General features: G+C 37.2%; 2 protein-coding genes and 1 long non-coding RNA gene across 6 annotated transcripts; all 3 read right to left on the bottom strand.

The window, feature by feature from the left end:
- On the bottom strand, window positions 1,539-5,014 carry LOC109851550. Of its 2 annotated transcripts, none has more exons than XR_002249887.1 (4): window positions 4,659-5,014; window positions 2,223-2,267; window positions 2,039-2,116; window positions 1,539-1,879 (listed from the first exon to the last, which is right to left on the bottom strand). It is a non-coding gene; the product is annotated as an uncharacterized LOC109851550 (long non-coding RNA). The 2 variants fall into 2 exon arrangements; XR_002249886.1 differs by having other exon boundaries at window positions 1,550-1,867.
- On the bottom strand, window positions 5,769-7,755 carry LOC109822257. Of its 3 annotated transcripts, none has more exons than XM_020388426.1 (2): window positions 7,344-7,755; window positions 5,769-7,130 (listed from the first exon to the last, which is right to left on the bottom strand). In XM_020388426.1, exons 1-2 carry the CDS (start codon window positions 7,611-7,613, stop codon window positions 6,198-6,200), a joined length of 1,203 nt encoding a protein of 400 aa, XP_020244015.1. In that variant the 5' UTR covers window positions 7,614-7,755; the 3' UTR covers window positions 5,769-6,197. The 3 variants fall into 3 exon arrangements, with proteins under 3 accessions (XP_020244015.1, XP_020244014.1, XP_020244016.1); XM_020388425.1 differs by having other exon boundaries at window positions 5,769-7,164; window positions 7,378-7,755; XM_020388427.1 differs by having other exon boundaries at window positions 5,769-7,332; window positions 7,546-7,755.
- On the bottom strand, window positions 9,303-14,366 carry LOC109820370 (tafazzin-like). Its single transcript, XM_020386498.1, has 7 exons — window positions 14,280-14,366; window positions 14,093-14,211; window positions 13,943-14,008; window positions 12,398-12,595; window positions 11,800-11,918; window positions 10,570-10,675; window positions 9,303-10,288 (listed from the first exon to the last, which is right to left on the bottom strand). The coding sequence occupies exons 2-7, from the start codon at window positions 14,165-14,167 to the stop codon at window positions 9,560-9,562; spliced, it is 1,293 nt and encodes a 430-aa protein (XP_020242087.1). The 5' UTR covers window positions 14,168-14,211; window positions 14,280-14,366; the 3' UTR covers window positions 9,303-9,559.

The raw sequence follows: 14,372 nt of genomic DNA, 5'->3' as shown, positions 1-14,372 counted from the left end.
AAAAAAAGAGAGGGATATTTTTTTAATGCTAAGTTTGCTAACAGATGAAAACGAGCACAAGACGGAGAAGAGATTAGACTTGTTGAAAAAGCCATCCAGATTTAGGGAGTTTGCAGATTGTGGAAATTGGGGGAGCAGGAACAAAAAGTTTGCAGTTTTTGGGGAGGGGTGAATTTTTGCAACGGGATATGATTTCAAGGTACTAAAAAAACATGCATGCATGGCAAGTAGACAAAGTGGCTTATTACTTACTTTAACATGTTAAGCAAATAGCTTATTTTTGAATTTTGCAACGGGATATGATTTCAAGGTACTAAAAAAGCATGTATGGCAAGTAGACAAAGTGGCTTATTACTCACTTTAACATGTTAAGCAAACAGCTTAATTTGGCTTATAGGCCACCAAAAATAAGCTGGGCTACCCTAGATTATTTTTTGCGGCTTATAAGCCACAATGGTTGGCCAAGTAAAAGTCTAATATGACCCTCATCATTTTAGAAAATTTCAAACTCCGTTTATCTCTCTCTCTCTCCAACTGCATTAAATGTTTTTTGGCCATTTTGACAACAATGATAGCTCATAACCTAAACCTTTTCCAAACACTTTACTATTAAAAATAAACTATAATCCATTAAATTTACCAAACACTTTGGCTTATAATTCACTTAGCTTATAATCTATCTGTAGATTATAAGCCAATTAGATTATAATCTAAAATTGCCACACATGCTCTAATTTGAGCCCAACATATATGGGCCTACGAGCCAAAAATAAAGTTGGGCTTTTGATTGCCATGATATTTTATAATGTAACCATTTGGTGCATACGCATGTTGTCTTCTTGTTGGCACTGTTATAAATAGCGGTAAATAGCCCTGCAATAGCGGCGCCACTAGCGTTAACGGTCCCTTCCCGCTACGCTACGCTGTCACCCAATAACGATGACATATTGTGGAATATGCGTTTTTCGCTTGTAAAAGCAGCCAATAGCGCACCATAGCAATGAGTAGCGGACGATTGCGGGCAAAATCCGTTTTTTTATCGCTATTTACAAGCGGTTTGAAATTTATTTTTTTAAGTTAAACCCAACCAGCAACAACTACATCCTACCGCCTCCCTCGCTTTTTGGGATACTCCTGCCGCCTCTCATAGCCTCTGGCACCTCCCTCAGCACTTCCTCTCACCTTCTCTCGCTATGAGCTCCTCCTAGTGCAGTCCTCTCACCGCTTAGCTCATCTTCTTGAAGATGACAACTCTTTGACTTCTCCAGTTGTCTTCGGTATTATGTGACAGTTACATGTCTATTTCATGTTTACAATCTCTTTAAATCATCAAATGTACTTTTATATTTTCTAAACTTTTTTATAATTTTTTTTAATATTAATACATATCTAAATTAGGCCGTTATTTGACTTTGCGTTTTTTACTGCTATTTTGTCGCAATAGCTCCAAATAGCATTAACAACGCTTCACCGCTACACAACGCTATCCGCTATCGATAACCTTGCTTGTTGGTTTGATAAATTTTTGCAATGGTTTTATTTTTAATTTTGACTGTAACAGAATAAGGACTGTTGGAGTAAAAATAAACTTGGCCATTAAATGTTTAATACTTAAAAAACAATTTTAAGTTGTTACAGACTTACAGTACGCTCACAGTTTTGGGGAACCAAATAATTCAATAAAAAAACAAAAAATTCCAAATAAATGGAATAATGCATCTAGTTTACTACTGACCAAAAAATAGAAGAATAAAATCTGCAGCATGATTTCCCAGATCATTCCGAAAATACTTGGATTTTTCAAACTAGAAACATCCAAAATTATACCCAACACTGATAGATTTGACACCCTTGGACACCTCATCACCTGACACAAAAACTAAAAAATAATTACAACCTTATGCAAATAAGACAAGTTTTTTTAACAGTAATATAATTTAGGGTCAGCAACTACCAAATGAAAATACAAAGACAGAGAGAAGACCCTACACTCCTACAGCACAACGCGAGGAGCAAACAATGGAAGCAACAATTTTACCTGTCAGTTTGTTGAGCCGTGAGTGGGACGCTCTGCTACATGTATTGCCAAGACTTCTTTAAAGTCCACAGGCCAGACCTAGTTTTTAGTCAAAAGGATAACAAAGACTATTAAAGATAATTACAAGATCTGAAACTTAAGAACTGAATAAATTAAAGCAGGGATTAGTTTATCCCTCAATTACCATCACTCTACGAAACCACCATATAATCATAGAAATTGATCGCATCTACAAATAAACATGACAAAACCATGAGTAATTCAACAATTTGTACGGTTATTAACAAAGTGATTTGGCAAATAGCAATTGAGATTAGTATGTTTCACTCAAAAATACCCACGCTGGGATCATCTAAAAATAATTGAACTTCAAGTCATTATAAATTGAACTTCGAGGGAAATGAAAACCTTCAGCAAGCAGAAGACTTAATTTTGAGGCATGTCAAGTGTATAGTAATCAAAATTAGTGCACCTGTGTGTAGTAGTAAAAATTAGTGCGACAAAGGTGATGGAACTGCAGGTCCAATGCCTGAGCCCTAGTAATATCATGATCGTTCTAAAAAAATCATACTAAATTATGAATCAACAATATTTTTCTCACGTTCCAAATTTTATTCATCGGTGTATCATGCACCAAAGATGCATATGGCAAGTAATATTTCAAATTATTATCAATTATTGCTTTTGAAGCAAAATCCATAGGATGTATTCAGCCATATAATGGCATGTCCATGTTCCTTGTCATAGAGCCGCTAAAAGGCACAAATTTCAAAAAAAATATATATATACATCCACATTTATGTTTTTTTCCATTTTTTACCACATTATTCCCCCTCCCCGCGCCTTTGGAAAGAACAATTTTCCAGCATATCAGTTATATACGCTTCAACTTCATGCCATGTATACCAGTCTATTCTGTCTCTTGGTACAATCCGCAAAATTCAAGAAACAGCAACTGACAAATATGTAGTTATTGGCTCTTCTATGTTTTTTTTAATTCTTTTCTTTTCTTTTCTTTTCTACCTCAAGAAATACTAGTTGGAAACAAGAATATGGAAATGTTAGCTTGTTATAGGAATAAATGGTGATGTTGGCTTGTTAATCACACTGTTGCCAAGCATCCCATTAGGATTGGAGGAGCTCCTAGTTCAAACCAGTAATATGGAGAAATTCATCCATGAACCGAGCTCCTCCAATTCTTATGGGATACTCGATAATTGTTGATTAACAAGCCACATAATCATTTATTTCCATCTCAAAGCTTATAGTGATCCAAGTGTCTCCCCTGTGAAAAAATATGCTCCTGAAGAAATATGTAGAAGGTCTTCATAGTATGAGAAATTACTTTTAACATTTTCAAGAAGTTATCTAATTGCTTTTTATCTCCCGATGTATATGTATATTATGCAGAAGAAGAAGCTTACTCGTCACGAGATGGTGATCGACAATGATGATTTGATCATTTCAACTGCAAAAAATTATACTCATGAAGTATATGAGTCTATTTAGAATTATTTCCAAAATTTTCATGGTACTTCTAGTTAATTTGGGCTGTCTACCGCCTGTAAATGTCAAATGAGAAATGAATTGATTGAGTTTTATTTCCCCTTCTCAAGGACGTTTTATTTATGGGTTAATAGCATACTGGTTCCTTAAATCATCTTTAATTGCCAAATAGTCCCTCCAATCTCATTATTTGCTTATTAGTCCCTTAAATCTTCAGTTTTCTTGCCAATCTGTCCCTCATACTAGGTGATGTTGTAATTGACCCTTAAATATGACGGAATTAGGTAGAATATCCATTATAACCCCACCTATACTAGCTCAAACCCACATTCTTTCTTCTCCATTGGTCCCATGCTTCCACCAGACCCAAAATTGGGTCACTCCCATAACTAGCTTCCCTCTAAACGCATAACTCTAGAGGGAATCGTATGTCCTAGGGGCAATAAGGTAACTTTAGTTGTTGGGTTAAGCATTAACTCAACTAGAGCTAGAGAAGTTAACATTTTTCTCAGAAGGACCGTATGGCAAGAAAATTGAAGATTTAAGGGACTAATAAGCAAATAATGAGATTTGAGGGACTATTTGGCAACTAGAGATGATTTAAGGGACTAATATTCAATTCCCCTTTATTTTATTTGTCAATTATAGATGGGGGTTTGTTGGGAAAGTTCAAACTTCAAGGGGGTTTTGTGAGATCCCAGAGTTCAGGGGATTTTGTGCAATCAAAAAGCTTAGGGGCTATCTGAAAAGTATCCCAAAGTTTTGGGGCTCTCTACGAAATTTTAATTAAGCAGTTTGGAACTTTTTTAGCTTGATAACATCATTCTTATGTCACCAATCATTTAAGCAAGATAATGGAATTACCTATCATAAAAGCTATAAAGTTTATCGCAGGTATCATTGTATTGTGTTCGGTCGTCCAAAAAAAAAAAAAACTTTTAGCTTGTTACAAAACTGCCTGATGATATAAGACATGTCTTTTTCTACTCGTCTCATGATCGAATATGAATATGATTCAGTCATTAAATACATTCAAATTTGGACGATTCCTGATGATAAAAAAATAATTTAAAAATTCAATCTAGGGTTAGGGTTTGTAGAAGGACGAGGTAACCTGAGTGCGATCGCAGGATCCACGGTGAACAGAAGCGCATTGCTCACGATCAACCATTAATTAACTATGAGGAATCTTGAATGCCATGTAGCCTCTGATGAACCTGCACAAATTGCAGAAAATTAATTTGAAATAAAAGGGGGGAGAAAGAGAGAGAAAGAAAAAAAAAGAAATTGAACGTAAGTTCACGCGCGAGAGCGAGCAAATGAGAAGGGATCCGGAGCTGCGATAGAGAGGAGAAAGATTAGATTTTGATTATGATTGTGGAAATTGGGAGCGGGGAAAAAAAAATAAGTTTGCAGTTTTTGAGGAGGGATAAAAATTTTGCCATTTCTGATTTACTAATTTCGAGCTCAGCATATGAAACTTGACCCAGCTTTTTAGTTGCCCAGGACCTTTTTCAATGGCGTGGGACAGAGCCCAACCAGGCCCACTCCGTTCAAAACGCAACTGGGCCTCTTGTTAGTGCAATTAGAAAAACAAAATAAGAACCAAATCGAAATAGCGCGAGACGTGTGATCTCAGTGTTGATAAGATTTCAGTCTTCTATGTATATAATAATAATAAACTTTGCTAAATAAATTATGCTTGTTGAAAAGCTTAGCATTGTTTTAGGAATATACGTAGTATCAGCATGGCTTTTTTTTAAGTAGTGCCTGCTCAATTGCATGATCATGATTCATGAATGAAGACATAGAAACCTTTGCAAAATTTATTCACGACTCATAAAATTCTTCTTCAAAGATGGAAAGATATCACCACAAAATCTGATACGAGTACGACGTATACAGTACATAGATTCCATACTCTTTCTTCGAATTAAAAAAACACCAGACACTTGAGCGTATACTTGTCACATTTTCGTCGTGTAACCATCTTTATATACATTTTTCTTCCATTTTGAGCTATTTTTTTCACTGTAAACCAGTCTAACACGAAAAGCCGCCAAAAAATGGAGTAGCGTATATATATGGCGGTTAATTTCAAATAGGTAGCGTATATTGAGTATATCGCAGTTAATTTAGATTCATGTTATATACCGCTGCGATACTCTTGATCAAAGTACCTCTATATACAGGTACAAAATAAAGGAAGTTGACGATGGTCTGCGAATCGAGAACAATGAAAGCTTAGATCAAATTGACACATCTTACATCAAGCATATTTATGTCTCGGTTATTCTTTGCTCTACATGCACTGTGAAGATTACAGCAGGCGTAGATTTGGCCCTATATCAGCAGTCACAAACATGATCGTAATTTTTTTGTTGTCGTCGTGGTGGTGGTGGTGGTGGTGAGCGGTCTTGACTCGTACCAGCCAAGTAAACCCCGGGGCCTCCGGCCCCCTTCACGTTACAAAACTGACTTGGAAACTACAATTTTTTTTCTTCTTCAGAATGGTGTTACCAATTGCATCTGGGGTAGCCCTTGACCAATTCTCGCAGTAAATTTGGCAAAAATACGAGATGATTCTCATACAACAAATACAAAGTAGTAAAAAGTCCAGAGAGCATTGGCAACATCAAGAGCAGTAAGGAAGTCAGAGGTTCATGAACTGAATATTAAAGTCCTGCAATGTCATCCTACCCTCATAAACCTCAAGGATCTCAGGAGCTCGTTCGGCATACTTGGCCAAATACTGCGCTAAGAATCTCTCGGTCTTCACCTTCAAGAAACTGATCTGCCCCAATTCTCTTGTTAGCAACCCCTTAGATACTAGCACGCTCAGAACCGAACACCTCGGTAAGATCCTCCTCTCAAAGCTCAAACACAGAAGAACTGGTTTCGTCGCCAACAATGAAGGCGAGCAGCTCATTTCCTTCGTAAAGAAGCCCGCCACTTTCCTCATCTTCTCCTCCGATAGTGACATACAAAAAGGTTGTTTTCTGAAGGCGGAGACGATCTCTTCGGCTGACCATCCCAGACTCTTATACAAAGCCACCTTCTTCTCCCAAGCACAGGGCTCCAACCCTCCCAGTGCACTAACACCTTGAACAAACAAGGTCGACGATGGGTCAAATCCAAATTTCGCGATGGACGCGACCACCGTCCCGAATTTCTCGGCTGGCAGCATCAGCGTCCTCGGATACCAGGCTGCTAAAAATGTGATCTTTTCATCAGGGACTTCATAAGATCGAAGGGTTTTCACATTGGGCAGGAAATTGGTCTCAAGATTGTTGCTCATCAGCCTAGAGTTGCGGCGAAAAGCCGCGTATGTTCGCTGGACATCGCCAATTACGGAACTCAGAAGCTCGAAATTGGGCTTCAGTCTGTTGGGCAGGCTCGACCTGAGCAAACTTGTGTCGAGGCAGAGGAGTTCTGCGAGTTGAGCTGTCGAAAACCCAGCATTGAGAAAATAGCTGAGCTTTGGCTTCAGGGTTTTTTCGACCCTGGACATGAGAATGCTTGGGCGCTTGGAGATGAGTCTGGCGATCTGGGTGCTTGTTAAACCGAAGGATTTGAGGAAACTAAGGATGGAATCGGGGTTTTGGGGGGTTTTGATGCAGATCTGGCCGGCGGCGGCGGCGGCAGATTTAGAGGAGAGGCCGCATGAGTTTATGAGGTAGGAGACCGTGAACGATGATTGATCCTTAATGGGTTCCTCTGGTTCCTCTGATTGAGATTTGGGGATCCCATTGTGGAGAAAACGGAGGTGGGTTGATAAAAGATTTGATCTTTGACTAAGGATGGAATCGGGGTTTTGGGGGGTTTTGATGCAGATCTGGCCGGCGGCGGCGGCGGCAGATTTAGAGGAGAGGCCGCATGAGTTTATGAGGTAGGAGACCGTGAACGATGATTGATCCTTAATGGGTTCCTCTGGTTCCTCTGATTGAGATTTGGGGATCCCATTGTGGAGAAAACGGAGGTGGGTTGATAAAAGATTTGATCTTTGTTCAGTGAACAATAACAGTTTGATGGGATTTTTGTTTCTACTACTAAGAATTGAACGAAACATTTTGAAGCATTCATAAAAAAGAGAGAGAGAGGGAGAGAGGAAATGAGCTTTACTTACCGCCGGCGGCAGCCATGGCCAGAACTTGAAGAAGAAATGGGGTTTCTTTCTATTTCCGGATTTGATGAAGAAACCCCAGCTTCGGTTTGAAGATGGAGAGAAGTGAACGAGGTAAAGTTTGCTCTTTTTTTCAGAATTGGGCCTGTTCGGATCCAAGTTTAGTTGGGCTTTAGAGGCCCATACATTTAAGCAAGAAAACTGAGTTGTCTGATAAATACACGACTGCTTACATGCTAAAGTTTAAATTTGTTACGCTAGATTCCAATAAAAAAAATCAGCATTTTGTGGTAAACCCCCAATAACTTATTAAATCGCACTAAATCTCTTTTAACTATTAGAATTGCAAAAAACTTCCAATAAGTATCCGTGTTTTGTAGTTAACCCCCACGACGACATCAGTCCATATTTAACATCTAAATGTGTCGCCAATGCAAAATTGGGACTGACACCATCATAGAGGCAATATGTGAAATGTGAAAACTTATTAGAGATTTTCTGCAATTCCAATCGTTATTAAGAGTTTAGTGCGATTTTAGAAGTTATTGGGATTCACTGCAAAATGCTCTGAGAGTTATTGGGGATTTAGTATAATTTATCCTTTAAAGATGATGACTATCACAGATATCCTATCACAAAAGGTCTCTGATATGAAGAATTTTACGTTGTTGAATATAAACTTCTCGTTGGTTTTAGAAGAAGTGACTCAAAAATAATTTGTTGTCCAACCTTTGTACATGAAGAATCATGTTCGACAAAATAGAGAGTTAATCATATAATTATAGTATTATTAAAAATCTTCATGAGCAGGAACAGATCCAGATAATTTTTCCTATAGGAGCACTTGTACAGTTATAAATATGAGTTAACATCTTATATAATATCTATCAATAAAGAAACTTATTTATATATAATAATTATAAAATCTCAATACATAAAATATTTCATTATTATTTTTACCAAACTATACCAACTGACAATAATAGTCTTTTAAATTGTTGTCCATGTAAGGGCACAAATAGTTCATGGGGCATCAATTATAAAATTTAAGATAAATCCTAAAGTTTTTTTTTATAATAGTCATTTAAAGTTTTTTTTTCTAAGAGGGGGTTATTTGTTGAGGATTATTAGTTCGGATTCCTACTTTTATCGAATTTTGATTCAAGGTGTTATTCGTTTAAGATTAAAATACGGATATAAATTCAAGGTTTTATTCAATTAGGACCTGTGATTTGGATCTAAATATAACGTGTTATTCGTTTAGAACTAAATTCAAATATAATGTGTTATTCGGTTAGGACTTAGGATTTTGGGTAAGGTGTTATCGAATTTTCCTACAGTTTGTCAAGAACTGCAATGCAATCCTGAAATAAATTATAATAAAAGTTTATGGAAACTTGTTATTTTTTTTATTACTTAATTTGAATACAAACATTATTTACACTTGACAATTACCTTTTTTAAATTATAATAAAAAAGGTTGGTATATATGTTTTGAGTTTCTTACACGATACAAGACATTTTCATTTTCTCAAATGTGTTGGTGCTAAAATTATGCTGATGGTGAGCTGATTATTTGGTAATGGAAATTAGTGATATAGCATGGTGACGATCACGGTGAAACATGGAGGGAAATTTGCAGAAACAACTGAATATTTACAAAAGAACTGACAAAAAGTGCCAGCATGAATCTGTTATTGTTCAGGCTACAGCAAGCATACCGCTTATTCAGAGACAATACTATTAAAAACGCACCAAAATTTTAAGATTAATGGACAAAAATGAGTTGACACGGTACACTTGCTACACAAATTAGTAGAACCTCAATCAAGACAGCCACCACAAGCTCACTCCTGAGCCTGCACTTGTTTTGCAAAGGTCCGGGGAACAAACTACACACAACCGCGCATGTTAAACCCACTGCCTTCGAAGAACTGTTTCCATGCCGTAACTGGGACAGCTTCTTGAATTCTAAAGCGACCCCCATCGGACAATCTTTCGTTCACAAACTGTTTCCACGCCTTAACTGCAGCAGCTTCCTGAATCTTAAAACGCCCTTCAATCGATGATCTCTTATTCATGAACTCTTTCCAGGCCTTGACTGGACCAGTTTCTTGAATGTTAAAGGTACCTTCATCAAGCAACTGACCATTCATGAACAAGCCTCTGGCGGCAAATCCCATAAACTCGGATGGGTTTACAAAATTACGAACTCTGGACATAATACCACCATCATAACTGAAGCCCATCCTAAGTGTTTGATGAGAGGATTCGGGCTTCTGGGATTGTTTGAGGGATTCCTTCTGCTGGCTTGGAAATCTTTGTTTAACAATCTGGGAGGTGTCCCCACCAGTTGACATAACATTTTCCATGCCGAATGCTTCCCAGTCAACTTGCTGCCAAATACCATATTCATGTCCTTTGTCATGCGTATGGTACTGCTCGACTTCAAATTGATGTTCCAAAGCTAATCTCTCAGCTTGAAGTTTTAGCTCTTGGAGGCGATTACCTATCCTTGATGACACAGCATCATAAAGAGTTCCTCTGTTCGCATCTTGGGTATTATCCTTGGAGACGAGTAGATCTTCAAGATAGATAGGGTCACCAACTACCACTGTAACCTGAAAGAATTTCCAATAAAAAAAATATAGCACATAAGCGCAAAAGGAGGAGCTTCATTTAGAACAAGGGGCAATTATGATATGCTACAGAAAGATTAATTGCAATTAATTGTGCATTAAGATTGCAAACTGATTGATTATAAATGATGATCTACCTGTTTCCCAACTATTGGGAGAGCTTCATTCAGAACAAGGGCAAGTTATGATAGGATACAGAAAGATTAATTACAATTAATCGTGCACTAAGATTGCATAATGATTGATTATAAATGATGATCTACCTGTTTCCCGACTTTTGGGAATTTTGTTCCTACGGGCATGATTTCTTGCATTCCTGTGTGGACAAAGGGGATGACTATCGGGATGCTGTCTGCATCCATCACCAGCCTGGAAGATCCATAATGAATATGATCATGCATCACTACAAAATCCAGTAAAGCTAAAAAAACACTGATAAAAGGAAAATCACCTAGGATGAACAGGTGCCACTACGTAAATTTGACGATGATCCATAGGCAAATGGTTGGAAATCATAGCTACGAGTAGCAAACCATATTGATACATTACCAACATCATAACTTGGATTGGAGTTATTCACATGCCCTATTGTATCACGAAACCGTTTTATAAAAATCAATTCTTGGATTGTTCTCGTGCAATGAATATATATGCACTCATACCAGGCCTTACTCAGGGTGTTTTAATGGAAGCATGCACATGTACATGCATTTTTCATTCATCAAAGGCTGTGTATAGGTGTCTGCATTTACTCATCCTACTATTTCTTTTGCATTCGTAGCAAAAACCAAAACTGACCATGGTTCCTTGAATGTGAAGCTGACGGTTCATCACGGGTGCATAACTTCAAGAATGTATGATAACTTTTTTTTACTCACCAATTCAATATAACTGAACTTTGGAGCTTGTCCACTTCTTCACCCACCTCTAAATTATTTAGACTATGACATATTTTGCGTGGTTCCTTAGTCGGACAAAAGACTGATTTACTGAATCTCTTTCCATACTAGCATAAATTGAAACCGAAGATCCGGACTTACTTCTATTTGCCTGAAAGTATTCATGAAATATTGAAACGGACTAATTCGGCATGTTAATAAATAACAGCTTTTATGTCCCTTGATAGGCATTCAAGGGATCTTCCTAGTTCCAACAATTCATTGTGAAAAATGGAATTATGGAAGCAATAGCTCAATCTTATTGGTCTAATATACACATCAATACCATGCCTAACAGAAAAGGAAAATGAAAAACAAAGCTCACTCATATATAAGGATGGAAAAATAATTTAGCAGGATATTATCAGCTCAAGGTTTGAAACTGCTAATAATGGGTTGATTAGGGGCTTTGCTAATTTGATATCACTAGAATGGTAGAGGTAACACCGTTATTTCAAAATGATTCAAACCGGCCATGAAATTTTGAGTTAATATTTGGGTCTATAGAAATATTCAGCGTTTAAGCTCAAATTACAGTTTTACTTTCCCACTTACCTTCCAACCCCTCTCTTGGAAGAACCGATGGTTTTCCCACCATCCCTAGAACGACTTCCCTCGGGGAATATATGAACCCACCCACCATTATTTAGCTTGCACAGAGCCATGTCCATTCCCTGAGTACAAATAAACACAATGTACAAATTACATGAGGCTTTAAAAATACAAATATAAAGAAAAATAAAAATTATCATATCAGGAAAGAAAGTCGCACAAGAATGAGAATGCATATGTAAAGAGTCAAGAGACTCTGGCAATAAAACATGTCTGCTCCTTATCTCAAATACTCAAAAGTCTTCTGTATGTTGAAATAAGATAAAGCAAAATCAACCCAAGACTGATCTACAGAAAAAAGACAGACAAGAATTTACACAACACATATTACTGCCTGGTGCAAGAGAATATATTTATATTAGGATGCTCATGTAGAAGTCAAAAAAGTATCTCCACATTTACACATGCAATTGTTGACATTAAGAAAATCAGCAGAAATACGAAAGTCTTCAAAAGAATACATAAAGAGTTAGACATGATGTATAGCCTTAGAAAGCATCGGAGTTGTTTAAGAAAGAACTCTCTGAAAGTGATTTGATACCTTCTGATAAATGCCATCACCACGAGAAACAGGTAAAACTTTGACACATCGGAAGAATGCGGATAGCACCGGATTGCTGAAACAGCGATCAGTTGCACAAAGTGTCCATCTCAAATTGTGGGCATCTAGCATAATGTTTGGTGGAAGCAATGAAGCGACCACAAACGGATCATCTATAGCAGCTACATGATTGCTTATCTGCAATGAGGTGGAAGACAATGATTAATTGACCCATACAACTATGCGCTTCATAGCTAAATATCACGAAAATTAACAAAACTAAGGGATAAGAACCACCACAAGAACAGTGAGTTCTACTAAACTGCAACAAAATGGACGTCAAAATTGAACTGAAATATTGCAAATACTTACTGTAATATCCTAGCTACTAAAATATTTCAGCAATAGTAACATGACCTGAAATTTAAAATATTTGAAGAAGCTTTGACATTCACATGCAAACTATAGTCACATCAAATTCTTGACCAGATAACATGCTTATCTATATTATTTAGGATTATTTACATCATGTTACCAGTGGTTTGTGTATCTTCGTGGATAACCCAACATTTACTTAGGGTTACCAATGTAATCTCAGTCGGTAATCTTAGGGTTACCCATGCAGATACAGTCACCTGTGTATAATTACATCGTACCATACGGTACCGGGTAATTCATATTATTGTTTATTAATAACTAAGGGTGTCCTCAGACCTCAAACACAAAAGACATACTACAGCAGATAAGAACACAAGAGTTACCTAAATATTATCAACACCTTATGGAGACCTCTTAATTAAAATATAACATACAAACAAACACTAAATAACGATAGTAACTTCAAGCGTTCTCCTTTTTATTTCCTTTCAATCTCACAAACATACACGGGTTAACCTGGGGTTTGTGTATCCACGCGGATAACCCCGAGGTTACTGAATGAGATTACACATATAACCCCAATGAAAGTATTCTTAGGGTTATTTAGGGTTACCAATGTAATCTCGGTCAGTAACCGTAGCATTATCCATGTAGATATGGAAACCCCAGGGTCACCTATGTAATTATATTGTACCATACGGCACTGGGATGTAACTAATTCATATTATTATTTATTAATAACTGAGAGCATCCTCAGATCTCCAACACAGAAGACATACTACAGCAGAAAAGAACACAGGAGTTACCTAAACATCATCAACACCTTCTAGAGACCTCCGAATTAAAATACAACATACAACCAAAGACTGACTTATGATGGTAATTTCATGCCTTCTCCTTTCTTTTTCCTTTCAATCTCACAAACATCATCAATCATGAAAACTAAAAAAAAAACCCTCACTAATTAAGACATTGAAACAGCAAAGGAAACCTATATCTTGCGATAAATTCCAATATGTTACTATTACAATTCAACCTTATATGTCAGAGATCTGGCTACAAGCTTATGAACACTCTCTCTTTTAGGGTTCTCTACCCTAAATCAAACCCTTCTTTTCCTTGATTTTTGGTGGATAACACAACATTTACGATAAAACTTCTACATACCGTCAAAAGGGGTTTCCCTTTTGGTCTTTGCAGCAATGCCCGATGCAATTTCTCAGCTCCATATACCTGGATGGATACCAATCAAACACTCAAATTCTAGATTTCACAAACAAAACCAACACAAAAATTCTGAATCCAGCCTCAAATTACCTTAACATGATTAAGCCCATGCATAAAAACATGGCAAGCACTCCCAATAACAGGCACAGCCACAGCTTGAAGCATCCGAACGATCACGGAATCATCGATCCCATCAACACTCTTACCAACTGCAATAAAAAAATCAAACTTAACACAATTTCTCACCCAAAAAAAAGCAACTTTATCAAAATCTGACCTCTCTTGCGATAAAATCTATAAGAAGCACGAGGCTTCGAGGAACCGGAGTCGGATTCGCCCCAAACTCTGCGGATCCAGCGGCGAACCGCCA

This window comes from Asparagus officinalis, chromosome 8 (genome assembly GCF_001876935.1).
Source record: "Asparagus officinalis chromosome 8, Aspof.V1, whole genome shotgun sequence".
NCBI lineage: Eukaryota > Viridiplantae > Streptophyta > Magnoliopsida > Asparagales > Asparagaceae > Asparagus > Asparagus officinalis.
Note: the sequence above shows the minus strand (reverse complement) of the source record. Positions and strands in the feature narration are given on the sequence as shown.

What these genes read in the sequence shown, in the direction of transcription:
- LOC109822257 (XM_020388426.1), bottom strand. Translation starts at nt 7,613, where the DNA reads ATGTTTCGTTCAATTCTTAGTAGTAGAAACAAAAATCCCATCAAACTG. An exon ending in CCCAAAACCCCGATTCCATC is followed by an intron (nt 7,131 to 7,343) that starts CTTAGTCAAAGA and finishes CCCGATTCCATC; the next exon opens with CTTAGTTTCCTCAAATCCTT.
- LOC109820370 (XM_020386498.1), bottom strand. Translation starts at nt 14,167, where the DNA reads ATGCTTCAAGCTGTGGCTGTGCCTGTTATTGGGAGTGCTTGCCATGTT. An exon ending in AAGGGAAACCCCTTTTGACG is followed by an intron (nt 12,596 to 13,942) that starts GTATGTAGAAGT and finishes ACCTCATTGCAG; the next exon opens with ATAAGCAATCATGTAGCTGC. An exon ending in GTGATGGCATTTATCAGAAG is followed by an intron (nt 11,919 to 12,397) that starts GTATCAAATCAC and finishes ATTTGTACTCAG; the next exon opens with GGAATGGACATGGCTCTGTG.